This window comes from Protopterus annectens, chromosome 13.part0 (assembly GCF_019279795.1).
Source record: "Protopterus annectens isolate FY-2018-M chromosome 13.part0, PAN1.0, whole genome shotgun sequence".
Lineage (NCBI taxonomy): Eukaryota > Metazoa > Chordata > Ceratodontiformes > Protopteridae > Protopterus > Protopterus annectens.
This window is the reverse complement of record NC_056747.1, coordinates 952,863,961-952,886,846: the sequence shown is the minus strand read 5'-3', so window position 1 is coordinate 952,886,846 and position 22,886 is coordinate 952,863,961. Positions and strand designations below refer to the sequence as shown.

The 22,886-nt window shown below is 43.5% G+C and overlaps 1 protein-coding gene across 5 annotated transcripts in view; it reads right to left on the bottom strand.

The window, feature by feature from the left end:
* STAT3 (signal transducer and activator of transcription 3) overlaps nt 1-22,886 on the bottom strand; it is a 1,961,792-nt gene that overhangs the window by 866,135 nt on the left and 1,072,771 nt on the right. For all 5 annotated transcript variants that reach the window (XM_044054713.1, XM_044054714.1, XM_044054715.1 and 2 more), the window contains exons 14-15: nt 14,887-14,934; nt 14,442-14,525 (exon numbers count right to left, since the gene is read on the bottom strand). In XM_044054713.1, coding sequence (XP_043910648.1) covers nt 14,442-14,525; nt 14,887-14,934 — 132 coding nt within the window. The remainder of the gene's footprint in view (nt 1-14,441; nt 14,526-14,886; nt 14,935-22,886) is intronic.

The following is a 22,886-nucleotide window of genomic DNA, read 5'->3' as shown; positions in this document are numbered from 1 at the left end:
TTAGTATAAATGGCAGTCATTCTTTCAAGTTCATGGCACTAGATAGGCTTCATGAAACACCAAGAGGTGGGGATTTAGTAAACCGAACAGAAATTGAAGAGATGAAGTGGATAATGAATTTGCAATCAGATCAGGCACCAGGTCTGAATGCTTTTGTCCCTTTAAAACCTGCACTGAAAGGGAAAGTTCTTCTGCACTCAAAATGACATAATTAGAAGGGTGTGTATGCTGCTATGGTTACTAAATGCATCTAAGTTAGTGAACACTAGGAAATGAAGGTATTTAAGAAGAAGTTTCACTGGCAAACATTTAGGATTTGAAAAAGGTATTATACCGAAAGCGCTTATCCGGTTTATGAGCCAGTGTGTGTTTATTTTATTTTATCTTATCATCGTATATTTTATTAAAGTTTTCATGTTTTAAGTGTTTTTAAGTGGAATTGGTGGCAGAACCATTTGTTTTTGGAGTTTCATATTCAAATGCCTCAGAGTCATCGGACTCCTAAGTACTGGGGACAAATCTCTTTCTTTTGGAAGGGGTAGCTTGGCTTCGCCTGATCAGCATTATAAGATCTTCCGCCATTTTAAGCATTTGAGAATGAGACCAGGAGTTTCTTGGGTGTGGTTCGTACCCTGGGTCTTAGAAAGTTGGTAGTTTTCAAAATAATGGTAGATGCGAAAGAAGTCAGTCTGTGTCGAGAATCAGTAGTGCAAAGGACTTCCTTGGAAGCCAGTGCCTGCTCAGCGGCTCCGGACCCATCCAAGGTAGAGATAACCGCTGATCCCTTAGTCGAAGAAGAGTTTTGCGAAATACAGGACTCTGAAAGGGTCTTGGTAGTGGCCTGCAAATCCACAGAAGGGGGCATCATTGGCTGCAAAACCACTTCAATGAGGACTGGAGAACTGACGACTTGCTTAACGGAAGCGCCATCGGTAGGTTTGGACCTGTGCGGTCTGTCTCTGTCTTTAACCTTACATTTTTTTGGAAGATCTGCTGTCGGATGGCTTACTGAAGCCATACTGGAATTCGAGGACTGAGAGCGAAAATATCTAGCTACAATAAGGGTACGACAACGTACAGTTCTGCCTTTGAACAAAGCACAAAAGCTCCAACGGGGGAACATAATGGTTTGGGCCTAAGCAAGTGACGCAATAAGAACGAAAGTCTCTGTGTGGTATTTGCTTTCCACAGACGAGACAATTGTTAACTTTTTCTGACATCGGTTAATGCAAGAAAAAAGAATCCCCAACATGGTACTTAGCTTTAAAGACATCAACTTCAATTTGGAAAATGAAAACTCAGGTAGCGGCCGACCGGCACTCATGCAAAGTGCTTCTGCTTTGGGCTCCTCAGCAAGAAAAAGAAAGACTGATGTAATGGCGTTGGCTACCTTATTTTATACTACTGACGACCTGACGTCAGTCCTGGAGTGATGACAACCGACGCAGAAATACTAAGCCTCTGGTATTCGGGCAGACTGAGGGCTACCCTGGCAGGGATAACCCAAATGTGATGACTGCAACAGTGAAACACGAAGAACATCTGAGGATAATAGAAGCTATCTGCAGACATTCATACAGTCTTACCTTTGTCTTGGAATGTTTTGAACAGACTGATAGCCTGAGGACTAAAGAGTAGGTCTTTGTCCAAGGGAAAAGTCTAAAAGTTTTGATTTGAAATCCTCAGGGATAGGCTGACTTTGAAGCCATGCATATCTGTGAATAACAGATCCAGTGGCAGCTGCCCCAGAAGAAGCACCTACCGCATTGTAGCTGCACTTAATGCTGTGTCTGGCTATTCGAGTGACCTGGGATAGTAGACTCTGCATTTGTTGCTTTGACGCTGCTGAGGAGGATCTAGCATAACTTTGTTTAAGGAATACAAGACAGAAATCAAGTATTTTGCCATCTGAGTCTGGTAGTTAATTGCTCTAAATGCAAAGGTAGCAGAGGTGTAAACCCTCTTTCTCCATCTATCGATAGCCCTGCTGTCTTTGTCCATAGGTAAGGCATTAGTGCTGGGAAGAAGCTTAAAGGGCTTATCTGAAGAGAGAGTGATACTGCTGCGGGGTCTGCCACTGGAGTTTTGTACAAGTACTTTAGGTCATCTGGCATCCTGTCAAACCAGTCTGGTCTTTTAGGAGATGCATGAGAATCAGGTGCAGAAGAAGTGGACTGAAAGGTGTCCTGGACAGCCTCAGTGACAGAAGGGACAAGGGTACCCATCTTCAACAAGGTGTAACACCTCTTCTGAAGATCAGAGATCTGAGTGGACTGCCATTCAAAGTGTTTCATCGTGTTCTGGAATGTCTCCCCCAAATGAAGCTTTCTCAATAGTGGGAATATGATGACAGGGAGTCCTCATCATTAGAAGAGCTTTGTCATGGAGAAGCTAAGAATAATAATGCAGAGAATTTACAAAATCGTAGTCTTGTGTTTCTTCAGTAGAAGACACCAAGGCAGGTTTTTGAGGAGTAAGTAGCCTGTGGTTGTGGAGACACAAAGAAGGGAGGTTTCAAAGACATAAAAGCTTTAAACAACCTCTGTGAGAATTCTATTCACTCCTTTTCTCTAGCTGCCGAGGGACAGGCCACATGCCTGGCGTACTGTTTTTCTTTTTAGGCATAACATCTGCCTGGATGAGATTAAACGGTCTGGGATATCTTGCGTAACTAAAATTTGTAGGATGCTGTGAGGTCTCTTGGAAATGATGAGTTGCGGTTCATTAAACATATCAGCAGTACATAAAGTCTCAGGAGACATACCAGCCTATGAAAGGGACTTGGCAATAAGAAACTGAGAAGTAACCCGGAGAAAGTACAGTTGTGTACCTACCATAAATGTAGATGTTCGAGTGTACTCACTTTTGCAGTCATTACACTTGGGTTATTCTAGATTTAGCAGAAACTGGCCTTCAAAAAATTGGTCCTTTCCAGTGTCAGACAGGCCACAAAGAGGCAGATACAGACGCCCAAGAGGCAGATCTCAGCCCCAAGGCTCCTACCAACCTAAACAATGGGGTGCTTCAGCCCCCAAAGGAGGGGAAGACAAATCACAACCTTATAGGAAACAGTCCCAATGACTTCCCTCTGCAAATGCCAAGCACTTACCTTTTGACAGCACCCCTAGGGGGGAAGCTAGCACTTTTCTCAAAAAAATAGCACATGATCACCCAGAACCAATGGGTGCTGAATATTGTTTCTCAGGGTTACAGGTTCCACTTCCACATGCTTCCAAATCCAAAAGGTATGCCAGACCTGCCACAAAACCAAAGGGCAGAGGCACAAAAACAGATTGCTGCTCTTATGGACATGGGAGCTATTCAAAAAGTTCCACAACAAGAACAGGGACAAGGATTTTACTCGAGACTTTTCTTAGTACCCAGAAAGGACAAAGACTGGAGACCATTACTGGACCTGTCAATCCTAAACACTTTCCTGGATGTTCCAAAATTCAAAATGTTAATACTACATCAGCTTCTGTCCATGTTGGGCAAGAAGGCTTGGCTAGTTACTTTGGACCTCAAGGAGGCATACCTGCATGTTCCAATCAGACAATCTTGCAGAAAATACCTCAGATTCATAGCAGGCTCAATGCATTACCAATTCTCTGCACTGCCCTTTGGCTTATCTACTGCGCCCAGGGTCTTCACAAAATGCCTGGCACCAGTAATTGCATTTTGCAGACAAAAAGGAATTCAAATATATCCCTACTTGGACGACTGCCTTATTCAAGCAGAGAGCAAGGACATTCTTCTAAAGCATCTGGCGTTTGTAAAAAGATTGCTAATTTGCCTAGGGTACACGGTAAACGAAAAGAAATCAAGACTAGTGCCTTCACAAGAGATAATATTCCTGGGTGCAAGCTTAAATACAACTGCCCAGATGGCTTATCTCACGCCAGGCAAACAAAGGCAACTGACTCATTACTTTCAAATGATGGCAACAAAAACCCAGCTCCCTGCAAGAAAAATTCTGCAGGCCCTGTGCTTCATGGCATCCTGCATTCTACTAATTCCATACTCAAAACTGCATATGAGGAAACTACAATGGTATCTAAAAAGTGTTTGGACTCAGCATTGTCACAGCCTGGAGACAATCATAACTTTAATTCCCTGCCTACAACAGGAGTTTCGATGGTGGGCCCAGGCCTGTCACCACAACAAGGGACAGCCTTTCACTTTACCCACAACCAGGCAGACAATAACAATGGATGCATCGGATTATGCCTGGGGGCACATATGGCAGGAAAATGCATTCAGGGCATGTGGCCCAAGGAACAAATGCATCTTCACATCAATCAAAAAGAGATGCTAGCTGTACAGAATGCCCTGACAGCTTTCAGTGACCTACTGCATCCAGGACAACTATTAATAAAGACGGACAATACCACAGTTATGTGGTACATAAGCAAGGGGGCACACATTCCTACCCCCTATGCAGGCAAGCCATGACTTTGTGGAACAAAGCACTGACTTATCAAGTACATCTGCAGGCACAATTCCTGCCAGGAACAAAAAATACACTGGCAGACGAACTAAGCAGAAATTTCATGTATCCTCACGAATGGTAACTAAATCCACAGGTGTTCAGCATGATAACAAGGAAATGGGGACGCCCAGACATAGATCTTTTTGCCTCCCCTCACAATTACCAAATACAGAAATTCTGCACAAGAACTTATCACTCTCAAGCATGGAAAGTGGATGCTCTATCATTCAGCTGGAAAGGCCTGACAGTCTATGCCTTCCCACCGATGCCTCTCCTTACCAAGGTACTCCTAAAAGTCAGACAAGAAAGGCCAAAAATGATCCTAACTGCCCCAGACTGGCCACGCCAGCACTGGTACCCACTCCTCAGGAGCTTGTCTCAAGGCCCAGTTTGGCCTCTACCTCAAATTCCTCATCTTCTGACACAACAAAACAATCAGATTCTGCACAGTCAACTCAGAACCTTAAATCTGGCAGCATGGCAGATAATGTAGAAACTCAGACTGCACCTCTCTCTAAAGCTGTTATGGATGTTATTTTAGAAGCCAGAAGGACCAGCCCTAGGAAATCTTATGCAGAAAAATGGAAGATATTCTGTGCTTGCAGCCAGGCACAAGGGCTCGAACCATTTGTCCCTAATATACCTCAGATTTTACAATACCTAACTGAGATGCTGGACAAAGGCCTATCTTTCTCATCAATTAAACTCCATGCCTCTGCCATTTCAGCTCATTATAATACAGAACCTCCTATTTTTTCACATCCTCTACTATGACAGTACCTCAGAGAGGCAAAAAATATAAGAACCCCAAGGAGAGCACCAGTACCAACTTGGGATCTCAATTTTGTTTTAGAAAAAACTCACACTGCCTCCTTTTGAACCAGCCAGCACAGCTGATCTAAAATTCTTATCATGGAAAACTGCTCTGCTCCTAGCAATAACTTCAGCAAGAAGAGTCACAGAGTTACACAGGCAGTAATGGCTGTGGAACCTTTCATCATTTTTCATCAGGACAGGGTCTCACACTTAGGACAAACCCAAAATTCAAGCCAAAAGTGGTCTCCAATGTGTTCTTGAACCAAACCATTCATTTGCCTACTTTCTACCCAAATCCCCAGAATAAAGGGGAGAAACTTCTGCACTCTTTGGATATACACAGATAGCTATGATTTTACCTGGACAAAACAAAAGCTTTCAGAAAAACTGAGCAACTGTTTGTAGTTTATGCTGCAGGATCACAAGGAAAGCCTATTACAAAGCAGACAATTTCAAAATGGCTAGGCCACTGCATCTGCTTCTGTTATGCACAGCATACCAGCCTATGAAAGGGACTTGGCAATAAGCAACTGAGAAGTAACCCGGAGAACCACAGGTTCTGAAACCTCACTGGGTATGTCAGAATCTGAAATATTGGATTTCAGATCTGTTCTTGGCCTCTTTAGCTTTTTCTTCAGCAGAAGACGTTTGAAGATGTAGATTAGCCATCTTGGAGTAGCCCAAATGTTTAAGACATTTAGTGTCTAGAAAGGTGTTGAGAGAGGGAAGACTCGACCTATGGGTTTTGAGAATGAATGACTGACAGATTGAGCCAGACTTGTGGTCACGTGTCAGGCGTAGGCAAAAGAGACACTTGGTATACAAGTCCTTGTATAGAATCTGCCTACCACACTTGAACTTACCCCCTCCTAGCTGATATCTAACAACTTTCAATGAAACAGCATACATAAAAAGGAAGATTCGTCAATGTTGGATAAATGCTCAAAACAAATGTACCAGCAACCAAATGGCAATCAGTCTGAGAGAAGCATTACCTGCATTAGGGTTTGCGGGTGCAAGATAGTCGGAGGATCCACATTCATACGTCCCTCTTTAAACCCAAAAGCAAATAAACTGAGGTCATATGTTGGAAGTACGACCTTGGGAAGGTAAAGCTTTGGTACCTTGGCCAAATGTTAGCAATGACAACCTATATGTCAGGAATACTGCAACAATGGTTTCAGTAAGAAAAACGTCATCCAGAACCCCTGCAGCCTGAGATGTGCTGCTACCTTTGCCATGCACTTGGTGAACACCCTGGAGACTGCAGTGACGCCGAAGGGCAGCACTTTAAACTGCAAATGACTTACTTCAAGCCAAAAGCAAAGGAACCTTCTGGACTGCCTCGTTATATTAATGTGACAGTAGGCATCCTGAAGGTCCACTGATCACATCCCATCATCCTTCCTCAGAAGAGGTAATATTGAGTGAACCGTGATCATCCAGAAAGTAGTCAGTCTCATGAACGGATTTAACTGACTGAATTCTACAATGGGCCTGAGGTCCCTAATGTTCTTTTGAACCAAAAGGAATGCAGCAGACTCCAGATCCTTGCTGGCCTGGTGGCATCTCCTAGAGGTCTCGTTTGTTTAGCAGCCTTGTAATCTCTTGGGCTGCTGTCTTTCTTTGCGGGGATGGTATGTTGGGAAAGCTCCTCTGTGTCAGCACAGGGGGTAAATGAAAGGGGATGTACTAGCGTCTGGTTATTACTCTCAACACCCATAAATCTATAGTGATGTCCAACCAGTCTTGAGAGTACAGAGACAGAACCCCCCCAACTTCCTACAAAGTGCTGTAGACAAGCAACCATTCAGGACTGCTAGAAGTGAAATGACCTCAAACCCTTGGTTCTGCAGTCCACCTCTGCTTCTTAGGTGACATCCATTATAGTTATCCCCCTCTGGCCCCGGTGTGGGGTGGTTGTGGTCTGTTTCCAGGAGTGACTTGCATAAAACTATAAGACTTCCAGAGCCATAACTGATTTCCACCCTTTTAGCTCAGAGAGAAGGACCGCTGTGGGGTGGAGAAGCACATGTCGAAGAGACTCCATGTTTTGCTGTCTTGATCACTCCTGGTAAGCGTGTCCTTAACCTTGGGGCCAAACAAGGTTGGCCCATCAAAAGGGCTGTTCAGAAAGGAAGTTTTGGAGTTTTCTGTAAAGTCACAAAGACACATCCATCCAGGCATGTAGGCATATGGCAAGACTGATGCCTGTTGCTCTACATGTGCCTTCCATTACACTGGACAAGTACAGGGAAATATTAGTGATGACTGAATGGTTGTCAACTGTGAACCTAGCATCTTGTGTGGCTCTTCTGTCATGGAACCTGATAAGAGATCTGGACAGTTATTTGGTCAAAACTTTCTGAAACCTAGTCAAATGGGCAAGATAGTTCAGTGCACTTAAAGCAAACATAGTTGAAGCGTAGATGTGCTTTCTAAAATTTGCTTTCTAAACCTGCCCAAGGCTTGAAACTCCTTGCTTGTTGGGAGGAAAAAGGAACTCTCCTCAAAGAGTTCTTCCTTTGTGGCTGCAGTTACCATGACGGCATGTGTTGCAAACCCCTTGCTCCAGTGAGGCCTATCCTTCCAAACTTGTTGGAACACCAGGTCTATCAATTAATCCATGAGCAGAAGACCCAGGAAGTGGATGGGCCAGTTCCAAAGGTCTCAAGAAACAAAGACTCCTCCTGGCAATGAGCATTGCTGGACCAGCACCTCCTTCCCTTGTCGAAGTAATTCGAGAATGCCACCAAGTCAGATGCTTTTGGGGGGACCGTTCCTCCTCAATGAAGTCATCATCGGTGAGAGAATCCTGTGGGGAGTCCAAATGCCTCCTTTTGCATGAGTTGTTTCTGTGCTCTTCTACGCGGGTATGATCTGGGGAAGACTCAGAAGCTAAGTCGGAGCTTGGCTCAAGGCTATTTGGAGCCAAATACCACAAGGGGACAGGATGATGTGGAATGGAGACTTCAGAAACCACAGAGGGTCAGGGGATCCAAATGCTGGTGAGTCACCTCATGGAGTTCTTTTAGGACCTGAAGATCCAGAAGTGAACTTTATGAGAAGTGACCTGACTCTGATCCGAAACCTGAGACCTGAGCAGAGCTACCAAGAGCTGTTGCACTGAGGGAAGAGATAGATCAGACAATCTTAGAGTCAGTCTCGACTAGCATACCACGACAGGACCCCCGCACCCTTCTGATGCTATTGGAGTTGAGTGGGCGAGACACTGTTTTAGTCAGATGTCCAGACTACCAGCTCTGAAACAGCGATCTCTCAGGACGCACTCATATCCAAAACCAACTGATATGAAGGTTGGACTGCGGTAGGAAAAAACATGTGGGGTGTGGAGGGTCCTGGTGCTGGTAACCTCAGAAATGGAGGAGTGGGATGAAAGAGCACCTGACACAGTGAACTGGTCATTCCTGGATGCTATCTTTGACAAATATGCAGTCCTTAGAGTGCAATTCTTGACAGCAACTAAGGTCAAGGAACCCAAGCCAAAATATAAAAAATGATGTATGGACAGTTTAGACTGACCAGAGGCATTATGAAGGGCTTCTAGCTATTGACAAGCATCTACAACAAGAATTCAAATTCAGGTGACCTGCAAAGACACTACACATGTAAAACTGGTCAAAAGATGAAATTACTGAAACTGTGAGCGAAATCACTATAAACATATCTTTTTTTGTAGGAAGGCAAGGCCCCTGTCACCCTACTTCCTTGTGTGTGTGTGTGTACACACACACACACACACACACACACACACACACACACACACACACACACGCACACACTATCTCCACAGACACTCATCATTGTGGAAATAAAAACACCCAATAAGGGTGAAACATGGCTTGCAGAAATTCTATCTCATAGTACTACTAAGGTCTGTGTGCAACCATTCTGAGAGATGAAAATTCTATTAGTTTAATTCATCCAGTGCCTTTGCTGGCAGTCTGCATTTGACTACTAGTAAACCTCCCCTTAAAACCAATTATGTCCCATTAGACAGAAAGCAAGTGATCTTTTCAAAAGATTTGCAAAGATTACAATTAAACAGATAAGAGAAAATCACACATGCAAGACATTTAATGCTTCAATATGGTTTCGTGGAGAAGCAGTGCAATAAAAGCGCCTATACTGCATCCAGAAATGTCTCAAAAATTTCTAGCAGCTAAAATGGCATTGCTACCACTCACACATTCAGTTAAGTGCAGTAACTTATTGTCTCAGGAAACATCTAATTAAATCCTACAAAATAAAATTATAGCATGTACATTATGTGATAGGTATACAAAAGTGTTCAGTTCCAAAATGTGCACATCAAGGAAAGGAAAGGTTAGCCAGCTAAATGACACAGAGGGATACAACCTATGTCACAAGCAACTGTCTGAATAGTGGCTTGTGCATCTGCGGAAGGACTGGAGTGAGAGGCTACTGATGACTCATCTGTCTTGGGGGTGGAAGGCTGGTCTGGCTTGCCATGTTAGTGAGATGTAATATGAGCACTAGGTGTTCAAGTACATGGAGCTTGAGCCTTGTGAGCTCATGCTGCAGTGTGCAACTTGCACAGTAAACAAAGGATAATTCAGCATACACAGGTGAGCTTTACTTTGGAGGGCAGCTACAGTGGACTCAGAATAGCTGTCACAAGGGAGGGAGAGGGGGAGCTCCATTGGGGGAGATGTTAGGCCACCCTGCAGGATCAGCTAGCTGGCCTGGATCTTACCACCCAGCTGTTGCCACACAGCTGAAGAACTGACTGGGATTCCCAGTAGAAAAGAGTGGGTTATAGGCCTCCTATCTCACACAGGGATTCCCAGCTTCCACTGCTGTGGAATGAACAAGCTGACTGGGTGCAGATACAGAAGCCACTGGGCATGACCCTGTCATGATGGGGTGATTGACAGTTCTAAATCTGGAGCTATACGTTTTGGTAGCCTAGTTTAGGGTAGCATTCTGCTGGTATGCACTTGACTACAAGGCTGCATGGCAACAATACAACTGACTTTGCAACCCGTGCCAAAATCTCATTTTGCCAGTTACCTTGAAACACTTGAATCATTATCCAGCTGTTGTTCTTTCTAGATTAACTGTGCAAGCATTCAGAACTGTCTAGATGGTTGCTAAATCAACATGCTGGAAAAGGGCTGTGGCACCCACTTATTGGACTCGTTCACTTTTTTACTCACATTTGGGGACTGTGTATAATCAAACTGGGCAAAAATAGACAATTATTAGAACCAGCTGCAGGATTAACTGGAACAACCCTCCTGGAGAAATGAGGTGTGGGTTGAAGGAGGGTACTGGCAAGGCATACATGGTCATAAGGCTCAATGACTTTGGAATCTCTATAAATCTATGAATATGTACTGCATTTGGTGACTAACAAAGAAAGGGGCAGCCTTAACATGGATAGCGGATAGTAAGTCAGAAGAGTCTCCCTCATCATAGGTTCATAGGTAGATACTAAGCTATTGGGCCAAGGGCCTAAGTAAGCCTAGCCAACAAGATTCCCTGGTTTACGCCACCCAATTAAGTTATTTTCCGGTGCCCCTGTCGAGCAGAGCCACAGAAGTGATCCCCGGCGGTGTATTTCCTATTTCTCATCCACTCATCAAGATTTTTCTTGAGGAGTGCTAATGAGGAACTTTGCTTGACACAGATGGGTAGCTTGTTGCAGAGTATGGGAAGTCTCTGGGACAGAAATCTATCCCTCTAGCATTTCCTGTTTATTGTGGTGACAAGGTTTAGGTCCACAGAGCGTGTAGCTCGGAGGGATTGGGGTTTCTTTAGGTGTAGCATGTCCAACAGCTCTGGGTTTGACATAGCTTTATATGTTAGATAGAGATCACCTCGGAGTAGGCGATAAAGGAGAGACTACTGTCCACCTGGGTCCCAAGGTCTTTTATCACACATTCGGCGTTAAGTAGACTACCTCCTATGTGACAGTTCATGGGTACAGAGTTTTTACCAAAGGGGATGACAATGCACTTTTTGGCATTGAGCTTGAGGCCATGGCTCTGACACTAGGCATCTGTCTCAGTGAGGGCCTTCTGTAGGATGTCCACATCATCTGGAGACTCGACTATGGCTCCTAGTTTGCAGTCATCTGCAAACTTCATTAGCCAAAGGCCTTCTGTGTTAGGCTGTACTTCAGAGAAGTAGATACCAAACAGGAGAGGTCTCAGGACTGAACCCTCTGGTACTGCACTTGTCACTGGTTTGAAGTCAGATTTGGAGTCTGCAACTTTTACAGTGTGGGTTCTGTCAGTGAGCCAGTTGGCAACCCATGCGACGTAGGGATTTATACCTAGTTTAGTGAGTTTAGCTATAATTCCAGAATGTGGGATGATGTTGAAAGCCTTTGGGAGGTCAAGATAGGCTGTGTGAACCACCTTACCCTCGTCTACAGCTTTGGTGACTGCCTCATAGAAGTTGATCAGGTTCAGAAGGCATGCTCTGCCTTTCACAAACCCAAACTGGGTGGGGTCCAGAGTTTGGAGGTTACCAATGACTTTGTTTACGAGTTCCATGATTATACGTTCCATGGACTTACAAGTCCAGGCTCGTCGGGTTAATAGGGCGATAGTTCTCGGGATCAGTGGTGGCTCCCCCATTGTGGAGTGGGCTAACTTTTGCTGTGCGCCATTCAGTGGCCACAAAGCCTGCCGTGAGGCTATGATTGAACATGGTGCTTAGGTGGGGAGCCAGTTCGTTCTGAAGTTCGTGTAAAACATAGCCTGGGGATGTTGTCCGGTCCCATGGATGCTGTGTTTTTGGCTTTAGAGAGTGCAGCTTTTACCTGCGTAGTTGTGATTACAGGGACTCTGCATTCTTCCTGTATAGATATGGGCCCTTTAGAGGGTGAGAGGGGGGTAAAGTTAGCACTGAACCTATCTGCCAGGATGCTGGCAATATCAGTTGGTTCTGCAATTATCGTGCCCTTGTGCTGTAACTCAGAGCAGATCTGGGTGTTGCCATTGAGATTCTTGACATAGCTATAGAATGCTTTGTGGTTGTCCCTAGAATCAGTGCCGATTTTCTTTTCGTAGCTAGCTTTGGAGGATCTTATAAGGAATCTCAGCTTCTTACTGAGGCCGACCGGGGAGCTCCTCCACTCATGGGATTTTAATCTCTTTTGCAACAGTTTCTTCCTTCTGTTGTAGAGTTTATTTATGGCAGGGGACCTCCAGATTAGCTTCCTTTTTTGGAGGATAGTGTCTTGGTTCTGTTTGGGATAGCACGATCCATGCAGTCGTGTAAGTGCTTATAGAGTGCATTTGTGTAGGATTCAGCAGTTGTAACTGTATTGTCCATCTGCATGGGTGTCATGAAGTTCGCCACTTCTGTCTTAAGAAGCATGAAGTTGCTTTGTAGAAATTTTTTGCCGTGGTTTCCTTAATGGGGGGGTGGGGTGGGGTGGGATGTGGATATCTAGGGTGATTATCTTATGGTCGGATATGACCAATGAGGAGTTGACTTGTGGAACACCGGTCACTCATGTTGGTAATGACTAGGTCTAGGATATTGTTGCCCCCTGGTTGGGGTGTGGATAAGTTGATCCAGGGCATTGGAATTTATGAATTCCAGGAAGCGTTGAGCAAAGGAGTTGGTACATGAGTAGTTTTCCCAGTTAATGGTAGGGTAGTTGAAATCACCCATTATTAGGGTGTTTGGTTGAACCCTAATATTTTCCAGTATATCAAGAAAAGAGGAGTGGGAATCCTGGGGCATGGTGGGATCTGCAGCAAGCTACAATTTGGATTGCAGTTTTGGCCAGTGTTAGTTGCACTTAGATAACCTCGGATGCATTATTCTGAGCAACTAGCCTGGATGTGTGGATACCCTTAACGAATATGGACACACCTCCACCTTTGGTGTTCTGGTCCAGGTTAGGTGGCCGAAAAGTGTGGTATGAGTTATAGCCTGGTAAAGCAGGGGTGCTCTCTGGAGCCTTGAACCAGGTCTCAGTCACTGCAGAGATATCGATGTTCTCCATTTTAGGGAGTGCATTTTGAGATTTAGACTTCTAGCGTTGAGTAGCATTACCCTCAGTTTTTGCTTGTCTGTTCCTGTTACGGTGGTGAATTTGTCATTTGAACCTTGACTAAAAAAAGGCACTATTGGGGGGCAAGAGCCTCAGCCAGTATCCAGAATCCCAGGGGTGACAGGTGCAGGCCATCTCTGGCAAAGCATCGTGGCTGTCTACCATGTCATCCCAGGCAGAAAAATAATTTTCAACTCTTAGCTCACCAGAAGTATGCCCTGTTCCAGTGTGAAAAAAATGGGATGAAAAACTGGCACTCACTGTAACCAAGACATCTATTTTTGAGTTTCAGAAGCAGGCAATTAAATAATTATAGGGTTATTTTTCACAACATATCAATCATTTTTTGTTTGTAATTAAGTTGAGGGTTATGCATCTGTGGTAGCAGGCTCCAGTAGGAGGTGACTAGTGGGAAATGGATGAATATTTTTTGCAAATGCAGAATAGCGCAAAAATACTTAAGTGATACAAAGGTCTTGTTGAAAATGTTGTGGCTATATAGGTACACAGAAAGGGAGTTAAAAAAAAACAATTTGTTGGCTTGAACAACAAGATAGGACTGGCTACAGAGCAGCACTGTTTGGAGAAAGAAACCAATAATAAGTAGAAACCAATAATCAGTAAATGGAATACTCCCCTATCCCAACAAGAAGACGGACTATATTTTAAAAGGAATGCATGAAGATGGAAGCATAAATTTTTTTTCATGTGGCGCCCATGCACTGAGATGAGGTATCAGAACCACCTGGCATATTAATTAAAGGTTTGAGGGAGACAGGGGCTGAAGTGGCACGGATCTGGAGGGGGAGGCACTAGATAATAGGCATAGTGTTTTGGTTTACATGAGAAAAAAAAGTGATGCAGCATACAAGTAAAACTGAATAAGACAGAGCTAAATGCTGACATCTGTTTCCACCCATTAAATCAACCCACCTTAATAGTTTGCTTTAAAAATTAAGGAGATTCAATCATTGACTTTACTTTTGTGGACATTAACTTTTTTCCTTACAACTAAGTAAAAGGGATAAGCTATTTAAAAGAATGTTTATATTTTAGTAAGACATTACATTTCTTTACCTCTAAATCAATTTTCAAACCTTGATGATAAACTTCAGTTTCAAACGTAATGAGATGGAGCTCTTCAGTAACAATCAGAGAAGCCTAGAATAAAATAATAACAACAAAACAAAATGGGTCATTAGAAAGAAAGTTATAACTATTACAAATTACAGACCAACACTTTACATATAAATGACCAAAAGAAACTCTAAACGAATAACTTGAACCAAAATCCAAAAAGGAAAATTGTGAACAAAGCAAATGGGTTCCACAAGGCAAAGTAGAAAACACAAATTCCTTTATTCCAATGCAGGGGTAAGCGTTTTCACAGATACAATCTGCTTCATGGATGAATTTGTGTTTTCTACTTTTCCTTGTGGAACCTATTTGCTTTTGTTCACAACTTTACATACAACTGTCTTAATCCGTAAATGGAAGCACCAAAGACATGCATACCACTTACATCACAATTGGCTCGACCACCATTGCCACACCTCTGCTCCTTTAGGGTCTGCAAAAAAAAAAAAAAAAAAAGTTATCAGTGCTTATATACACTGGCAGAGAGAGAGAGAAAGACTGGTAGAACAAATGCAATATAAAATATGACTACTAAGCGGTCACAAATCTAAGATGACAAGTTATAACCACAGCTCATGGGTTACATAATAGTACAGTTCTGATGTCATAGAAAAAGGAAATCCCAATCATACTGTCAAAAATCTGGACAAGCAATCTAAAGCCAATTCAAAATGTCCTTCTATATCACTGTTGCAGTATTCTTTACAGAAGGATGTCCTGCTCTGGGCAACCAGACGTTCAGCCAGTATGACAAAGCCTAAAAAAGATCTTGTATGCACCATACATCATATTTATACTCTCAGCATAGGCATAAAAAGGACATATGGACACAACTACCTAGAACTTCTTTTGCCACCATTTCAAACGCCGTTTTTGCTGTACTGAATATGGGCTGCTGTTTTTTTTTCACTTTTCTTGGTCTTATACTTTGTTTTGGAAAAATTAACTCGGGCTCCTTTTGAGCCTGCAGATCAAGCTTCTTTGCAACATTGTAGCTGGAAGACTGTTTTGTTGCTGGCTCTTACCTTCTGCTCAGAGGGTTTCTAAGCTATTGTCACAGGGACAGGATGTTCCTTTGTGCTAATCCTTGTTTTATGCTCAAGGTAGTAAATGAGTTGTCCCTGAATCAGTCAGTACAACTCCCTTTCTTTTCCATTCTCCTCAGTGTATAAGTGAGAGCCAGAGGGTTGTGGATACCTTGGATTTGCACAGATAGCTCAGGTACTATTTGGATATAACTAGGACTATTCATAAGTATGATCAGCTTTTTGTTTCCTTTCATCCCAAGTCTTTGGGTTTGGCTATTTCTAAGCAAACCATCTCCTCCTGGATGTCTAAGGCCATTTCCTTTTGTTATTCTTTTCATGGCAAACTTCTGTCTACTTCTGTTGGAGCTCATTCCACTAGGGCTGTTGTCTCTTTTGGTGTCTTCTTCAAGGGGTTGGACACCAATTCCATCCTTGAAGCTGCTACTTGGTCTTCAGTGCATACCTTTACTAATCATTATAAGTTGGATATAGTTTCTAGGGCCAGAGCAGGTTTTGCTGAAACTATTTTATGTGGGTTTGTTGAGAGGTCTTCTCAGCCTTCCATCTCCCATTCTGCTTCTTGTGCTTTTTTACTCTCCCATCTATAAAGAATAATGCAACAGTGATACAAAAGGACATAGAACCGTTGTGTAAAATCTTACCATAACAGTAGAAGTCCATCTCTTCATCGTTGCAGTATTCGCTCCCTCCCTCTAACCCCCTTGTCTGTTCTGCATTTTTTCCTTCTGGATTTGCATGGACTCCTTTGTCCTATGGCGACTGTCCTCTTCTGGGGCAATTTTGTTCTATGTAGTTGCACCCTTATGTCTCTTTTATGCCCTAAATTGTGTGTGGGGAGCATAAATGTGATGTACAGCACACACAAGATCTTCCTTTAGGCTTTTTCATACTGGCCATGCTTTGGACTGCTCTAGGTGGGCCACCCGTTTATGAAGAATACTGCAACAGTGAAGAGAAAGACATCTACTGTTACGGATAACATTTTACAAAACCGAAACTTCAGCAGATACTGTACTGGCAACTGTCTTGAATATATTCTTACGTTACTCTGCAACCTTATCTCACAGGCAGTCTGTCGTTAAATACACAGCTGAACATCCAAATCATATTAAGTGAAATATAAATGTTATGTACTCACCGTAACTATGCATCCGTGTTGTCCATTTTCATTCTTCCTCAATAAATGGGTCATAGATCCTACCTCAGACCTGGCTCGGCTGCATTTGCTTTAGACTCTTGGATCTGACACTCGAGCTGATCCCTAATGCCTCAGAAACTTGTAATACCTCAGACTGAGTTTGCTGCTTACAAAGACAGACTTATTACAGCCCATATAAAAAGAAAAGATAAAGGAAGAATAGGGGCTCAAACAGCACAATAGTTCCAAATATGTCTATCAGGTCGCTCTCAAAATAAAAGGTGAAGGATAAGGATGGAGGGAAGTCGAGGAAGGATGAAAATGGACAACACAGGTACATAGTTATGGTGAGTACATAACTTTTAAATCTGATGATGTAATTTTCATTCATTCCTCAATGAATGGGACAGAATCCCCAGTTACAAGAACCTAGGGTGTCACTCATGGAAGGATATTCCGGAGTACTGCAGAACCAAAGGCAGCTTTGCCTTTGGAAATGAGATCCAACTTGTAATGAGCAATAACCGTATGGGCATTGGATCAAGTGGCTGCAGCATAGATATCATCAATGGAGGCTCTGAGCCAGAAACAGATGAAATTGCCATGGATCTCAGTGAACTTTTGGAGGTTTTTGCAAAGACAAACCTTGTTGATTATAAACTAACAAAATGCAATCTGTTATCCATTTTGCTAAGGTAACTTTGAAAACTGATCTTTCCAATCTACCGGGGGCAAAGGAGATGAACTGATCAGATTTTCTAAAAACCTTTGCCCTATGAAGATAAAGACAAAGCTGTCTAAGCACATCTAAAAGATGAAGCAAATATTCACCTTTTTTAAAATTTTTGGGAAGAACACAGGTAAACTGATAACTTGATTGATGTTTGCCTCCAAGGCTACTTTGGGAAGAAAGGGGATTTTGAGGAGAGAGTTTGGAGTTCAGAAACCCACCTCTGTGAAGTGCTGGCCACTAGAAAGATTGCTTTCCAAGAAAGAAACTTGAGATCAGAAATGGCTGAAGACTCAAAGGGAGGCTGAGTCACTGCAATAATAGCATAAGGTCCCAGGGTGCAGTAGGGTCTTTAACTGGGGGTCTAAGCAAAGAGAACTTTTAAGGAAGGTTTACCATAACTTGGATAAAGCTAAAAGGAAAGCGTTATCTCCAGTACAACTGGAAATGGTTGCTACCTGAACTTTGATGGTGGAAAAGCTAGCCCCTAACGGTTTGGTTAGTCCCTGGAGAACAGAGTTCTGAGAGGTCTGCAATGCTAATAGGACCACCTTCATCTCCAGACATTGATATGCAAATTGGTCTCTTCTGGGGACCATCTGCCTTGGATCATCCATCCCAAGAAATACCATCCAATTGGGAGGCGTACATGGTCACCGTGGCTACTGTGGATGGAAAGAAGAAGAGGTATCCCTGACAAACTTCACTGGGCTGTATCCACCAAAGCAGGGAATTCTTGCAAACCCAATAAAATTTTATCGGATAGAACAGAGGCCATAAAATCACTGAACAGCTGGGGTCCATTGAAGAATGCATATATGGAAATAAGCTATCAGGAGCAAGGTAAAAGCAGCAGGCATTGATCCCAAGGCCTGAAGAACCAATTTCGTAGGGGGGATGGCTGTGAAAGAATCTGTCCGACCTGCAGTCTTAAGGACTATACCCTGTTTGATGGAAGAAAAGCCAAATGACTTGTGGTGTCTACATGAGCTCTTATAAACTCTAAGACTTGAACGTATCGGAGATGGAAGTTGGCATAATTGCCTGTGACCCCTAAAGATGGACATAACTAGAGTAAGCAGTCCCTGGCCTCTTTGAGGAGATGTCTGGTTGAGGTGGTGAGGAGCCAGTCATCTAGGTGAGGAAACACACAGCAGTCTGAGACGAGCTGCTACCACTTCCATGTATTTGATGAACACCCTGGGAGCTGTGGTGAGACCATAGTGCAGGGCTCTGAAATGATAATGCTGGTATCTCCAGGAACATCTGTTCATTTTGATGAAATAGTACACGCCCTGAAGATCTATAGATCACAGAGTCATCCTTCTGTGGAAGATGTAGAATGGACTGAAACATGACCATCCAGAACTTAGGAGTTCTTTACAAACTGATTTAGATTGCTGTGGTCCAGAATGGGTCTCAGGTCTCCTGTTTTCTTTGGCACTAAAAAGAACCTTGAGTAAGTTCTGAATCCTCTCTAATCTGGTGGGTCCTCTTGGATGACTCTTTTGTCTAAAAGCTTTTAAACTTCTAAGGCTGCTAGCTCCTGCTGACTGAGTCGAACATCAGGGAGATTCTTCTGTTTGGACGGTGGGATTTGCAAGAAGTGAATGAAATATCTTCTGGATATAATTTTTTGCACCCAAGTGTCTTTTGTGATTGATGCCCAGGCTTCCATGTGCACAGATACGCATCCCCTGGCTGCCTCCAGAGAAAAGTAGTCAGGCACACCTTCTGGAGTGTTGAAAAGGCTCATCTGAAAAGGAATCTCTAAAACCCTTGGTTCTGCAGGCCTCCTCTGCCACAAGGGTGACATCTTTCATTAGAACCCCCCCCCCCCCCGGCTCTGGGGGAAGTGTCCCCTTGCGAGTCCTGAAAAGGACATTGTGACTTACGGAACTACAGCTTTTTACCTCTGCGTTGATTCTCGGAGAATAATCTCTGCAGGGTAGAAAAAAGTATTCCCATGACAGACCAGATCTTTCCATCTTGCTCACAACAGGAAAGCATTTATTTTATGTAGGGCCAGACATGCTGGATCCATCAAAGGAAGCACTGGTGAAAGAAGACTTAATGGCTTCTGCAAAGTCACTCAAGTCTAGCCAGGCACGTCCCCTGAAGGCTATGTCTGAACCTACTGTCCACGAGGAGCCTTCTGCTGCATGAGAGATTCACCTTATGGACGCACTGGAAATAGACTAAATGGTGGCCAGCTGTGAAGAACATTGCTTACGTTCTTCCACTGACATGAACCCAAGAACACACTTGGAGAGCTCTTTAATCAAGTGTCTCTGTAATTTGGTAAAATGCGCAAAGTAGTTAAGTGACTATAAGGCAAACGTCACTGAGGCATAAATGCGCCTTCCAAACCTGTTCATCACCCTGGAATCTCTGTTAAAAGGATGAACAGTAGAACTTTGTTCGGCTAGCTCTTTCTTAGTGGCTGCCACCACAACTATGGCAGTAATGGGAACTCCCTTACTCCAAAGGAGGTCTATCCTTGGGAGGTGCAAGACATTTATTGGGGAGACAGGGAAAGGTTTCCACAGTGTCTGGTCCCTTCCATGCCCAGCGAAGCTCAAGATCTAAAAGGTCATCCACCAGACCAGTAACCCAAAATGCAGATGGGCTGGACCTGAAGGCTTCTAGGAACAGCAACTCTTCCTGGGAAAAGGGATTAGAACACCATCCACCTTTCTGGCTAAGGATCTATAGAATGTTTCCAAAGGAGATGTCTTTTGGTAGAGATCTAGGGGACACCTCCCCTTCACGGATGTCAACGTCTTCGGTTAATGATTCCTGAGGGGAATCTATGCACCATATTTTGCACAACCTCTTCCAGGGGACCTCTTCAGTGGGATGATCTGGAGAAGTATCAGAAGATAAGGGAAGTTCCTGTGCAGGAACTGCCTGGAAGCTCATATGAGCTGGGTGTCCAAGTGTGGTAGGTTAATTAAGCTCAGAACTTGGATCAGAAGGGGATAAGGTGGTAGGACCCGAAGATGGAAGAGTCTAATGAACTCTCGGTAGAGTGAGAGAAAGCCCTCTCCACCACCTCAAAGGCAGAAGGACTGGAAGAAGCCTCAGGTAGGCTCATCTGAGCTGAAGCACCAGATGATGTCAAGTCCTGACCCTGTTGCGATGGAGGTGTCAGACTTGAACTGTCCACAACCGAGGCTCCAAAGGGAAGTGACCGCTCCAAAATCCTCAGAGTTCAAACCACCTATCCAGATACTGCACCAATGTTTCAGCTCCGAGACTCGTCCTGCTCTAGCAAGATAGTTGCCAAATGAGTCAGCAATGCAGCCGGAGTCGAAAATATAACTGTCTTCAAATCCAACACTTAGAATCTCATGATTCAAGGACATGAAGGCTCTGAAACTGTAGGCAGATTGGAGAAAGAGAGAAAATGGGATGAGACACGGGCTGGAGGCACACAGACCCATTAAACTCACCATCTGGATCACAGCCTTGAGGAACGTCCTTATTATCCTATCCACATCTACTTCAGAAAGACTTTGGGAGGACCTGATAGAGGTGAACGTGGAAGGAGCATGAGACATTATTCTGGGTGTCTCCTGTAAAAATGGAGACCAGAGCTGAGGGAAAACAGGTTCTGGAGAAAGACAGGGACTTTGCGACTTAGATGTCCCCGTTGCTGGATCTGAAGATGTCAGAAATTTCTTAGGTTGTTTAGCAGGCAGCTCTGAAGCAGCAGCAGGTTTTGGAGACCACAGAGAACAGAGTTTTCTGTGCTCCCTAGGTTCTGAAGACAACTTTGACTTCTTAGAGGGGGGGTTGAGCCCCTGAAATAGAAGCTGTAGAGGAAGGAGCAGACATAGCTAACAAACCCTTTAGGACTAACTTGCTCCGTCAATCTCTTACAGACCTAGAGCTGAAACCCGCACAAATCTGATAAGGGATTTTAAGATGGGCTGCTCCTAAACAAAATACACACTCCCTGTGGCATCAGAGTTGGGTATCTTAAGCCCACAGGAAGTGCACTTTTTGAAACCTGTTGGCTTTTCAGCCATTTTAAGAATAAATTAAAAAAAAGGAAATTATCTGTTTTTATAATATATGTAGATATACTTTTTAATTTTTTTTTAATATAAACAGAGAGAAAAAAGGATACCAACAATGGTATCCAAGAAATATCCAGAAACCAGGTAAGAGAAAATATGCATAAGGAAAAAGAAAAGAAGTTACCAGTAATGGTAATGAGAGTACCTGGAAAACAAGTAGGAAGAAAAAATAGTTCTGAACTCTAAAACAGAGGAAAAAAATGAAAAACCGGAAAAGAAAGAAAAGAAAAGTTATATCTAGAAAATGACTATGGAAATATCTACTTTTACTCACAAAATTTGTGAAGCTATGTCCAAAAAGGGTGGTGCAGTGGTTAGCATGGTTGCTTAACAGAAAGAGGTTCTCTGGTTTGATTCTCGGCTGGGGTGCCTTCTGTGCAGAGTCTGCATATGTCCACCCTGTGCTTGCAGGGGTTTCCTCTGGGTGTTCCGGTTTCCTCCCACATTCCAAAGATATGCAGTAGGTGGACTGGGCACTCTAAAGTGTCTCTAGGTGTGTGAGTGTGTGTGTGTGTGTGTGTGTGTGTGTGTGTGTGTGTGTGTGTGTGTGTGTGTGTGTGTATGCTGTCTGGTATACCCTCTGAGAAGGGTTGGACCTTGAGCTAGCAACCTGACCCTGTAAAACCCATAACTGCTACAGAAGCAATGAGTGCTGGAGAGTGCTCATTGTCTGATGTGCTTAAAGGCACAGTATGGAGCAAGAGACAAGAGAGACAGACACCCAAAAAGCTCGAGAGAGAGCACAAACCACATATGTGGCGGAGAAGCAACAAATGAGATCTGGGGTACGATAGGGTTCTTAAGCATTGTGGGTAACAGGAGGAGCTCAAGAGTCTAAAGCAACAACGGTCGAGCCAGATCTGAGGTTGGATCTGAGTTGAGTAATGAATGAAAATGACAACGTCAGATACATATATTTTTGAAAGCTTTGGTTTTACATACAGCATACACTGCTTACCGCAGCAACTCATAACAAATACCACCATCATCAAATTAAATCAAACCAGAAAACCATCAGTTTACTCCCTTAATTTATGGGTGATAGATGAGTCACAGAATATGCACAGCTCCACATTCTTGCTCTTTTAGGGATCTACCTTCACTGATGATATCAGAGCACTACCTGAATGTAGGGAATGAATGGTGGATCCTTACTATCTCAGCTCCTTCTCTCACAAAAAAAAAAAGATGAGACTCTATGGCATGGAGAATCCCATCCACATGCAATGAAAGAACTCCTATAACACACAAAAAAATCCTCATAACAAAACCTACTGTATAAGAAAGCAAAAGTGGAGGGTCTTTGCCCTGATGATTCACCTCACCCTTATGGATCTGGTTACTATGCAAGTATCTTTCAACTCTAGCTCATTAAGGCAGTTG